General features: G+C 37.3%; 1 protein-coding gene across 3 annotated transcripts in view; it reads left to right on the top strand.

The window, feature by feature from the left end:
• LOC121876669 (KIF-binding protein-like) overlaps positions 1-12,489 on the top strand; it is a 32,855-nt gene extending 20,366 nt beyond the window's left edge. For 2 of the 3 annotated variants that reach the window (XM_042382008.1, XM_042382010.1), the window contains exons 7-11: positions 623-849; positions 1,061-1,139; positions 2,058-2,239; positions 3,605-3,755; positions 4,639-5,378. In XM_042382008.1, the coding sequence (XP_042237942.1) occupies positions 623-849; positions 1,061-1,139; positions 2,058-2,239; positions 3,605-3,755; positions 4,639-4,770 (771 nt within the window). In that variant the 3' untranslated portion in view covers positions 4,771-5,378. Of the gene's footprint in view, positions 1-622; positions 850-1,060; positions 1,140-2,057; positions 2,240-3,604; positions 3,756-4,638; positions 5,379-10,335 lie in introns of those variants that run through there. The other variant, XM_042382009.1, reaches the window with a different exon arrangement.
• The last annotated feature ends 381 nt before the right edge of the window (positions 12,490-12,870 follow it).

Genomic DNA, 12,870 nt, shown 5'->3' with positions numbered 1-12,870 from the left:
GATTGGTTAGCTTTAAGTTCAACACATTCAGCCACAGAAAAATGGTTAGATTTTAGGTAAAATAATTCAAACAATGGTGATGGTAATCTTCCCAGTAAGATATTAGAAGACTAGCACGTATTGCATCATCCATATGTCACATGCATACACACAGACCTGCCCAACTCCATCTCAGTTTCCATTATTTTGAAGTCAAATAAGCCTGGCACTTATACTCTTGCAGTATAATGTTAGGTGCTGCTGGTTAGTGTGATGTGACAGGGATAAACTAGATGAATATTTGGAGCTTTGGTGTGGAAGGGGAGTACAGTACAGTACCTTAGAACACATATATTATACTAGTAAGAATTATTGAATGAAGGGCAGATGTGTGAACTTGATCTTGATTCCAGCCACACTCCCTGAAGCATCACTTGAAGATTAATAACCCAACTTATTCCCCCTTAAGATTAAACAACTTAATGCTAACCTAACATAACCTAACCCACCTCCCCCACCCCAGGTATCATTTTAAGTGGTAGGTGAAATAAGCTGGGGGCTAATCTTCAGGTGATACAAGAAGAGAAATACGTATTCAAATTATATCTAATACCAATAAAGCATACTTTTATCTTTCAAACAGCTTCAATTTGTGCAACTAGAGGTCAGTGATTTGGAATCTGAAGTTGCAGCCTCACCTGGAGAAAATTTTGATGAAGTTAGGCCGATCTTCTTGGCTGGATTGCGATGGCTAACCACAGCTCGCCAGTACTACACCCTGGAGGATCACGCCAGCGACCACGTCAGCATCTCACAGGAGATGAGCCATTTATATAAGGCCCTAGCATTCTTTGAACCATCTGAAGAAAGGTATAGTACAGTATATATTCTGTAAATGTTATACTATAATGATAAAACATTTTTGCATTAAATCCTAGTACAATACCTTGCTGAAGTTGCTCTATAAATGACTTGCTTTTATTTGTGATTAAGATCGTACTGGACATATGAGTGAAAACTATAAAGTAATCCAATTTAATTCAGATATCCTTGTTCACATTTTCTTTAAATATTCGCACAGACGGTGTAAAATGCACAAGCGAAGAGTTGACTTACTGACGACTCTTGTTGAGGAACTTAATCCACAGTATTATATTCATGTGAGTATTGAGAGTTCAGTAGGTAGAGTTTGAAGACTTATAAATATATAGATGAGAGGTAGTGTAATAAGTTGTGAGTTGATTGACACATCCTGAGTGTTTATTAGTGTAAAACTACAGTACAGTATGTAGATTATCTGCTCTTTATGTATATTAAATCCTCTTTGGTTTGTATGAGTGTCGACCTCTTCTGTACTGCTAACCAAAAGTGTAGTGTTGATCCATGATTGAGTTAGGTTAGGTGTGGTATACATGTATGGTGGTTCTACCGTGTAGTAAAGAACTGCTTAAGTATGTTTCAGTGTGATAATTTTGGTGTTTATCACATTTATTCTTGAATGCAGTTCAACAAATTTTATTTTAAATTCATCCACTGCACATCTTGTAAACATTTTACTTCGACTTTTATTTATGTACAATAGCAGTAAGAGTAAATATTAAGAGCTGGAATGTTATATACAAAATCACAGTCTGCCATTTATATTCTAACAGCCAAAAGTACAGTGATATTTCCAATTTGGAATAATGATTGTGTTTTATTTTTATGCATGCATAGTTCAACACTTGAACAATTGTGGTGTTTGCATACACACAAACACATGAGCAAGTACCTGTATATGGATGATGGCTCATCTGAGTAAGAATTCAAGTCACCTTATTAGTTATGAAGGCAACCTGAGAAAAACAAATGGGGAACACCTTGAGATTAACCTCTAGGTTATTTCAATTGAAGATTAACCACTCTAATGCTACCTGGTGGCTTTGTTCAGGTTAGGTTAGGTTATCTTGAGGTGAAATAAACCGGACGGGAGTGAATCCTCGGGTGATCAAAATACGGAAACCTTATTATCCTGTACAAACATACCGCATATCTTAACATTTTTATGATGGTACTATACATTTGTGTTCATTTTTCAGGTATGTCGTCAAATTAACTATGAACTGGCTGAGACTTACTCGGCCATGATGGACAATAAGCTGGCGCTGGTGGAGAGTGGAGGTAGTGAACCAACGCCGCCACAGGCCAAGAAGATCAATGTCCTGGCAACATCCAGCATACAGTATTTCCTTCACTACCTCGACTCTCTCAAAGATAGAGCGTGAGCATAGAGCGTTTATCTTGGAGGCCTCTGTGTGCGTGTGTGTAATAATAATAATAAAAATTCACGGTTTATTAAGATTACATGGCAGCCCGAAGGCTGAAAATATACAATAAACAGAGGTGATAAGTTACATATGGTGAAATCGGGGAGTTGGTCTCTTGATTGACAAAAGCTTTCAATACAAAAAATATAAGAAACATAGAGTCAACATTTAGATTAACTATAGATCTGGTACTGTGGGAGCTGGTCTTGTAGATAATCTTGTGACCTGATGTTGATGCCCACTGTCTGGATGGCTGTCGTACTTGGTTGCTAATCCGTTACCTCACTACAGCTGCAGATGTTTAGGATAGCCACCACGTGGTCCGGGTAGGTCCTTCAGCTCACACAGGGTATTATAGATGGTACTTGTTCCTCGTGTGATGTAGTTAGGAATTCATAGTTCCTCACCTGGGTGGAGTAGGCTTCTTGTCCCATGTTGATGGTGGTCAACATTGACTGCTAAGCACGATTGTCTATAACAGTTGCTTCTTTGTTTCGAGTTGAAATTGCCACTTTTGTATATCAGTTGTGGGTTGATTGTCAATCTTTGCACTGTACTGTTGGTGGGAGGATGTTGATAAATCCAGATGGGGAAGGAGAGGGGCCCGACAAACCGGGCTGGCAGCCGTCTCCATGGTCAAGAGACCACGGCCGCGTGAGCAGGCAGCGCCGATGTCCTCACCCTATGAAGGCTGAAGACTGTGTTTGTGTGCGTGCGGTCTTAATTATAGTAGGGGAATTAAAAGTAACACAGCCATACACTTGTCACTTGACTGCATAAATTTTTACAGCTTTGTTTTTTCACTAACTTCTCAACCACAAAAATTTCTTGGAATAGAATGAATGAATTGTTTCTATAGTTTACCGTTAACATTGCAAGGGTATTATACGCTGCTAAAATTTATAATGGTCCTCTCCTTAGTTTCTGGAAGCATAGGTTCACAAGGTATTTGAAAAGAATATTTTGTCATGTTTGGTAAAATGCTGTTTCAGATTTTTATCTTTTCCTTTTGCTTTATGTTGTCAAGTTTGTGGATGTAAGTTTCATATTTAGGTCACATAAATATTAGGCATGCCAGCTTATTTCATCATATGATTAAATTAAAGCACCCAAATTCTACCTGGGGGAATAAGTTTAGATTAGATTACGGTATGTTAAATTTGGTTAGGTTGGATTAATTTAGTTTGTGTAAGATTAGATTACATTATGCTTGGTTAGATTAGCTTAGCTTTGGTTAGATTAGATTACATTATATTTGGGTAGACTAGCTTAGCTTTGGTTAGGTTAGGTTTTCTTTTGAATCTAAGGTTTGTTTTCAGAACTGGAGAACAACCCACAGTATACCCCGAAGATGCTTTACGTCCAGCTTTAGTTGCTTGGTTCCACCTTGGACGCCTTTGGTCAAAACTCGTTGCCACCAGTCCACAAACCAAACTACAAAATTTATCGCAGTCTCTTCAGAATTATAAGGTACAGTAAATTTGTTGGCACTTTCCTATTGCTTTTATCATTCTCCTTTTATAGCCTAACTCAATCAAGCCTGGCAAATGGCCCCAGTCAGTTAAAAGGCTTTGTACTTAGATTAGCCATAGCGAAGTTAGAAATGAGAAACTCGTTATTATTAGTAGAATACTGTACTGTATGTCTTACTAATTAATCTGTGCTGAAAATTTTTGTGAGCCTTATAGACAATAGTGATCTTTTGAGAGCTGGGAAGAAACTAGACATGGGTCAATTAGATGGTTACTGTAATTGATTGTGATTACATGCCACATTTTTATTACAAAAAAAGTGTAATGTACATACTAGATTACAATCATGATTACATGACATGAAGTAACTGAGGTAGATTATCTGCACCTGCCTGACAGGTCACTAATCCTGGTAATGTATATAGGTGACAAATGGCTCTTCTAGGTATTTTACCTGGAACCAAGAGTGTGTAACACTGTCATATTAATTATAATAGGAATAAACAAACGTAATCACAAAAGCAGTCTTTATTACGAATATTTTAAATGTAATTGACTAATTTCCCCATGTCTGGAAGAAACATTGTGCACATACTGCTCACAGAAGGGCCTCTTGGGTAATCTTTACAGTCCTGATAAATTTTAAGCACAGTATGTGAGTTTAACATCACCTAGGTTGAAGATGGTTTGACGTTTGTGATTTGCTGTTTATAGGGATCTGAGTTTTTGAAGCATCAAGTTCAATATTGCAAAAAGTACTTCAGATCTTCATACATATAGACAGCCACCCTCCCAACTATAACAGGTTTTATAATCATTATTTAATACAGTATATACAATAACTTGGGTTTATTCTGCAAATATTTCTCTTTTTATTACAGAGACTGGTTGAATACTGTGATAAGAATCCACACTGTCAGTCAATCATGGCTCAAGAACTGGCTGTGTGTCGAGAGATGGTGCAGCTCTTGCCACTCAAGATGGAACAGTTTCGGGCATTAACTAGGTTGTAACGTGAACAAGTCAGCATCAGGTGATGAGAACCAAAAACTTAATTGATCTTATGGGAAACTGATGATCACTAATAGAGAAACATGAATGAATGATGAGAAGTCTATACTGTATTGAGTGTTTGTTATTTGTACGTACCACGTCCAGTTAATCACAAGAATGATGACGGATACAGGAATGGGGAAAAGTAATCATGAACTAATCCTATTTTATTACCTATAGGCTAAGGAATTTGCAGAATACATTAATATCTCCCTTAGCCGGAATCTTTCAAACCCGGAACACTCCTATAGCCGGAATTGAAATTTTCTCACAATATTTTTCTCAAAGCCGTAATTTTCCGGAGAAATCCGGCTTTGTGAAAGATTTTCCGGAGAATTCCGTGGAAATTTTTCCGATACCCAGAAAATTTCGGGGATGGGGGAGTTTTTTCCGGGTTTGAGAGATAAAAATCGGGTGTATTTTCTGGAAATGCCGAGACAAATTTTCCGTTACCCGGAAAATTCCGGGGATGAGGGATATTTTGCCAGGTTAAAGAGATGATGTAATGGGCAATTTCTGGAACTTCGAGAACATTTTTCCGTTACCTGAAAATTTCCGGGATGAGGGATTTTTTCCTGCTTTGAAAGAGCCGTCTCATTACCCAGAAATCTCTCATTCCCAGAAGTGCTCTGCACCATTGTTCTGGCCAACGGGGATATCACTGTACATGGAAATAAGTACAGCATGCCCTTCAAATTTGCGGATTTTTAATTCATGGGCCTCGATTATTATCGGATGACACCCTGGATGTATCCAAGAATGTCTAAGGGTAGTTTTAAAGTTGCTGGCATTTTTGCAGCTGGGACAGGGAGCCATTCGTTCTAGAGACAGTAATTTCCTTTACCTGTATTGTATATATGTGCGTGTGTGTGTGTGTAGACACACACACACAAAACATATAAAAAGTTAATGATGGGAAAATCCTCTTACAAATATCAGAAACAAATGTATTAAGAACGTTGAGTCTACCCTCAAGTCCACTCTGTGCTTTATTAATAACAAAGCACGGAGTGGACTTGAGGGTAGACTTAACATTTTTAATACATTTGTTTCTGATTGTATATATGTATTGTATTGTATATACTGTATATGTGCATGTATGTAGACACATACATATATACAATACAGGTAAAAGAAATAATTGTTCTAAGGGCAAACACATAAAGGGAATATACATTACCTTGTACACAAGTAACCCCCCCCCCCCTCCAGGGTCAGCACATGATATTCACGGATTTGGCAATTCGCAGAAATATTGAAAACCTAACCCCTGCAAATTTGAAGAGCATGCTGTACAGTACATGTCTAACTATATGGATGTGAGTCTGCTCATTGAAAAGAACATTATTGCATAAAGGAATGAAAAGAAGGGCAGCTAAAAGATGGTGGTGGGGGAAATGTTGTCACCAGGTCTTGAAGAGAACTAGAAACTGTTTTGGAGACTATTGAATAGGATTAGAAATGCCAAGAAACAAGTCAGAGTGTTAGTTGAGAATAAAAGGGGGAGTACAGTATGCTGATGTCAATTTAACAGATGAGAAAAAGGTTTAGCTATGTTGTTTATATTTAGATGAATGAAAAGCTGTAAAGTGAAAGAAAAAAAATTATATTGAGGGAGGTTGGGTGGTGTGTGAATAAGTGTGTGGATTTACCATGAAAATGTTAAAGGTAGGAAGAGGAAAAGTGGTTAAGTAGATGATAAAAGCATATATGTTGCGAATGATAAAAAGTAGAGTACCAGTTTAATGACAGATTATGTACAGTTCTCCTGTGTGTGTAAAAAAAAAGAGGTGAAGGCAAGAATACTGAGTGGGAAGCAGGTCTGGTCAAAGGAAATATAAACTGCAAATGGGGAGGCAAATGAGCTGTTGTTTGCAAATGATGCAGTTCTACCCTAGTTGGCGGCTCACAAGAAAAGTTACAGGTTTTAGGCAATGTTGTAAGAGTTTGTACTAAGAAAAAATAATAATAAATATAAAATAATAAAGTGATTGGAATAAGTAGAGAAGAAAGATGAGAGTAAATGAATATCAGTTTGAATGGAGATAAAATAGAGAATGTGAGAGATTCGGATACAAAGGAGTGCGTGTGTCAGCAAATGGAATAGTGAGCAACTGAAATAAAGTAATAGGAGTATCAGAAAACGTATGGAAAGAAAGAATTGTGTTAAAGGAAGCAAATATGGGATGTATAAAGGAATTGTTGGGATGACATTATGTTAGGGAATGTAAGAGGAAGAAGCACATTAGAAGTGACAGACTTGATGTACCCGAGAGCAATGTTTGAGGTGAATATATTGCAGAGAATAAGAAACACTGAAATTTAACTGATATGTGGAAATATATGAAATGTTGGATGAGGCTTGGCTGAATTGGTACCGATATATTGAGAGAATAGGAAGTGAAAGATTGGGGAAAAGGAGTGGATGATAAAAGGAAAGATGGAGATGAGAAGATGGGATGAAGGCAGCCAAGTGTGAATTTTAGGAGATCTTGGCACCGAGGGATTGTGGGATGAAGGTTAGTTAGTGAAAGGTGACTTTTTGCCTTAATTTTGGTTACCCTCCAGAATAGCAAGGGGACTCAGGCCAGCTGTCAGACAACACACATGTCATCTGAACCCCAACACATTAATTCGCCTAGTAAACATAACTATTATAACATAATGGGCTCATACCTAAGACTTCTCCCACTTATAGCCTTTACATAATCACTCAATGAACTAACATTGGCTTATGACATCATGCTAAGGAACACACCCATTGGGGAATCCTCAAAATAGATGTAGCTACACACTCTGAAAGTGGGTGTAAATATTCCCATGACAGTGATAAACATAGTGACAGTTAGTGTTTTAATTGGGTGAGGTGCCTTGGAACTTGAGTCTGACTTGTTTATTGCCTTAGGTACTGGGAGACAATGTCACTTCTTACATATGGTAAACAAACATTAATCACACCAAACCTCTCTAGGTGTCCAGATCTAGTTGACTGACCATGGTCAAGGTGTACAGGTTGGGATGCCATGGTACACTACAACATTTAGTGAGTAATAATTGTGGATTATGTGTGGAGATGTACCTTGTGTGTTGTGTCAAATAGTAAAACCTGAGATTTTTTTAAAGTATGAGGTATTATATCAGAATGCCCTGTTTGTATTCCTTTTATATGGATTACTGGCAAGAGAGTAAGTAAGGTTTAATATGCTGTTTTAAAGTGAAGGTACTTGTGTAGGAGTTGTGTAAAGTGTTATTTCTATATGATGTATTTTGTAAAGAAAGAAAGGTGTTAAGGTAATGGTCTATCCACAAGTTTAGGGAAATTCTCACATCACTGAGATGTGTACAGTATTTGGTTAAAGGAAATTTGGCATATTAAAAATGATGTCTGACTTTTTTCTTTTTTTTTTAAGGTTTTAGTATGACTTATATTCTCATATTTTAGCAGCTAAGATTTGGTGACAGTTGATATCTCAAAATTAGAAAATTGAAGGTGATCTTCACTGTGGTCCACTGCCCTGAGTGTGTCTTCTTCTCAGTCCTAATCTACTTTGTTAGTTTTGTTGACTTATTTAGTCAAGTTGTTCTTCACTTACAATTATTTTGTCAAATTAAAGCAACCAGGTAATTTAATATTTTGCAGTATTATTTGATTATTCAACATTCATAACAAGAAGACTCTTGCAAGATGAAAGAATCAACTTTTGATGAAGCAGGTATTTAAATACCTGGGTGTGTTGCAACAAACATGGCATTTGTGAGGGGAAGGGCAACTAGGCCTGGAGGGATATATGTTATTGTTGGTGGTGATATTGAGGGTTCAAAACACACTATTGTGAAGCTTTAGAAAATAGTTACAATATTACCTGAATACAGACACAGTGTAAGTGGAAACAGAATTTTTTGAAAGAGGTCCTAGTATACAGTACAGGGGGTCCCTGGGTTACAAACAGGTTTTGTTCCCGAGGACGTTCGTGAGTCGGAACACATGCTATATGCATACTGTATTTACAAAACAATGTTTAAACCCACTATATCACAGCCTAAGTCCTTATATACATCTAAAATCACTTAAATAAGTCATGAGGTAAATAAAATACTGTAAAATTCAAGTTTAACCCCGTTCGCATTGGCGGGCAATTGTAAGTTGGACATCGCAAGTCGGGGACCTCCTGTAGTACAATACTGTATCACAATATTGATTGTCATGTGCTGTGTGTGTTTTTAAGGGAAATTTTCTCAGTTTTATGTTCCTAAGTTAAATTAATACAGTAGCGTATTCAGAAAACAATGTGTTAAAGGAATGGATGATAAATTTTACAATTTTAATTATTATATACAGTATAGTAGACTCGCAACTTACTTGGGGGTTACGTTCCTGGGACCCTGCGTAAAGCCAAAAAACTCGTTAAGTCAGAAACACTCCTAAAATTCCCCTGAATTGCCCTTAAATCACTAAACAGTAATCCCGTGTTTTTCGTGGGAATTACGTTCCTGAAACCCCCGCGAAAAGCCAAAACTGCGAATACTCTTTTAGAAATCACTGTACCTGTGGCCACCAAACAGCTCAGGTAGGTCATGCACTTAACCACGCCATGCTCTCCACTCACGGCCCAGTGGTTACACCGATCGCTGATGCACTGCACCGGCATTTACTAACATCATTATTTGAAACTAATCATGTTGTAGTATAATAATGGAAAAACGTAAACACAGTTTATACAAAATTGCCAGCCTCTCCCTGCTGTCCCGGCGTCTGCCCGCCCTCACGCAGTCACGCCAGCCAGCCAGTTCTCTTCCACCCACATTCCTCCACTTGAAGACTTGTATTCTGACAAAAGACACAAATGAATTGTCAGTCTTCACCATATCTTGAGCCATATCTCATTCCACTTCTGGGCTTGTCCAATGAAACTGTTTTTTTCCGTTAAGGTCATCACTATTCTTGATCTCTTGGTCATTTTAGAGTCTTTGCTAGTAATATTTGCCTTTGATGAGGCTGGCTTATGTCCCGGAGCCATGTGAGGACAAACAGAAGATGTAATCACAGTAGCGTTCACAGTATGGTAGGCACGTGTGAACTGAGGCTTCTCGGAGCAACGGCCGTCTGAGGCGGAAAAGGGTGGCGTCTGTTTGCCGCACCACACGGGAATATCGAAAATGGGGCGAGATTTAAATTTTTTTTTAAAGGATATTTTATATATACATTATATACTTTTTGAGTAAAAAAAACCGCAAATGGTCAAAAACGCGATAAAAAACCCGCAAAAAACACAGGATTACTGTATTATACGTACATAAACACTAGAACTCATAAATCACTCCTGTAATGTAATAATAACGATGCAGGGGAGGATGTGGGCAGCTCAAGGTCACTGCGAGGCACTTGTAGACACTGTTTCAAGAATTTCCCTCTCCCGAATCTTGATGGATCTCACGCTTGATACGTTCCGCCTGTACCTCCTTGCCACAGCAGCGATCGACATGCTGCCTTTTATTGAGTTATAACACGACCTTTTTTTTTCCAGGACCATCACAGAGAGTTTTTTCTTTGCTGGAGGACCAGAAGCAGAGGTTGGCTTGTGTTTGGGCATCATGAACGCGTATGAGATAGATTTAAGCGCACTAAATTGACACGCACGAGAGGCAGCTGTTACTCTGATGATACACACGCAGCAGCTGAGACAGACAGAGGTGGCGGGGTGGTGCGTTTGGCTGGCTTGCGACCCATTTTAAAGGTTTTGAGCTTGAAATTTGAAATTGTAACCTAACCCCTGGGGTAATGCTCGTATAGTTGAAACCTCGTAAGAAAAATCCGTGTAAGTTGCGAGTCCACTGTAGTTGCATACAATAATTCAAATGGTGTATTTATTGGAAGTCTTTGGCTCATCCAAACTGACTATGTACCTATGAAAGGTATTAAGATTCATAATAGGTTTTGATATATTGAATGGTATACATTTACTGTATCTATTAAGTAAAAAAAAAACTATTTATTAAATTTCTCTTATTCATCTAGTGAAGATTTATAGACTTCCAGTAATTATACTGTACAATATATATCAGCAGTTGATTTATAGTAGATTTATGATATATATTGAAATTACTGGTAAAATATCTATGATTTCTATGACTTCGAATACAAATGGTAGCCGTTTAAGATAAAAAAAATAAGCTGGTATCTTTCACAGTGTGGACAATCTTAGACGGCTCTTGTAGGGTTTAACTCTTGTTGAAGGGACACTTACCACACAAGGTTAGTGTCAGAGTGTGTGGGAGGACACATGCCCTGGTTCTTCCTCATTTCTCACAACAACTGTATATTATTTGGGGCTTCATTATGACAAATTATATATTGTATAGGGCATTAATGTGATTGAATGCCTAGTTGTGCACACCCACCCACCACAACAATTAATTCTTAGTCCTGCCTGGTCGTAGTAGATGGTGAAATACTCTTAAGATGTTTGGCATGTTGGAGAAAATTAAGGAAAATTGAGTAGCTTGGAAAGTGTATAAGAGGTAAGATGAGAGGAAAGACTTGGATGTGGAGAAGAGAATGAGGATGTGTACTGGTCAGGAGTGTGTAGGACTTGGAGAAACATTTGTGTGGAGGAATTGTATGATAGGGAGAATCTGCTTTGGTTATTATAATTCATAGTAGGAAATGCCTTATTGAGTGAAACAATGTAAATGAAAAATATGGTTTTTAGAAGTACAATATATATGTACTCCATTACAGTATATGAATCTTTTTGTTTGACATTGTCATAGGTTTTAAGTTTTATAGATAAGGTAAATAGATATTTGATTTATAAATTTATTTTTTATCTTTATATCTAAACTGAAAGGGAGCTTATGATACCTACACATTCCTTTAATTACTGTACTGTACAGTATTATAGTTTCATATTTTAGTAGTAGAATATGTTGATAGTATTTTCTTATAAGACACTAAGGTCAGTAGAGGCAGAAGAAACACAAATTTTTCCCCTAGTAATATATTACAGTATAAATACTTTCATAAAATTTTGTACCAGTACTTATATTCACCCAAGACTGAATAGAACAGTGATGTGACATTGGATATAAACAACCGGGAACCCATATGTTTGTGTAGAGGTGAGCCCATAACAGTAAGGAGATATTTTACCCACCTACAGAGACTTTTGTTTAGTCATGTTATTTGAATTATACTAATGAAGGAAAATGCTGATAAAGATGTTTGAGACACTGACCTTACATATTTTAACATGTGTGTATTTTGGAAAACAGTGTAGGGGCCTGAGTGTCCAGACCTTCACCTGTTTGTAGGATACTCTTGCTAGCCCTCTGGTGATATTTTTGTCATGTTGGTGATTCTCAGACCATATTGGTACCTTCAAACAAACATATTTTATTACCTAACATCTTTATTTTTTCTTATAAAGCTGACTTAAGCTTTTTTACCCCATTCCAGATGCCACATGTCCTAACTGTTGGTTGCAGTCATGTAGGTCATTTCATGGGGATGGTGTCAAATATGATAGATGCAATATGTGTAGAACTAAATTTTGTTATTTCCACTTAAAGTTCTTAAACGTATACAGAAATGCATTGGCATTTTGAGTAAATATGGCTTCTGTTTTTGTGCAAATTGAAAATGTTTGTAAATTCTTTTCTAATACAGTACTTTAAAAGTATTTCAGTAGTCCTTAAGTTCATTGTTTTTAGATTTCCTGAAATGGGAAAGATGTCACACACAGTCAACAGTGGATCAGTTGTGTACCGTTTGAATATGTCTTAATATTGCACACACATACGAGTAGACAGTAACAGCACTTGATTTTAAGTGAAATATTCCTTCATACCACTGCTTGTCAGGTACTGTATAGTTAGTCTCTACATAGACTGTAATTGGCTTAGTACGTTGAAAAACATCATTCTCATGTGAAAATCATGAAATTGCTTTAGTATTTGTGCTAGACCATTGGTAATACAGTACTGTACATGGGAGGGATCAGGCATCTGCTGACCATTGGAGGTTAGTATGATGCCCTGTTTTGACTGCAAGCAAAATTTGC

Source organism: Homarus americanus, unplaced genomic scaffold (assembly GCF_018991925.1).
Source record: "Homarus americanus isolate GMGI-L3 unplaced genomic scaffold, GMGI_Hamer_2.0 scaffold28, whole genome shotgun sequence".
Classification (NCBI taxonomy): Eukaryota; Metazoa; Arthropoda; class Malacostraca; order Decapoda; family Nephropidae; genus Homarus; species Homarus americanus.
Note: the sequence above shows the minus strand (reverse complement) of the source record. Positions and strands in the feature narration are given on the sequence as shown.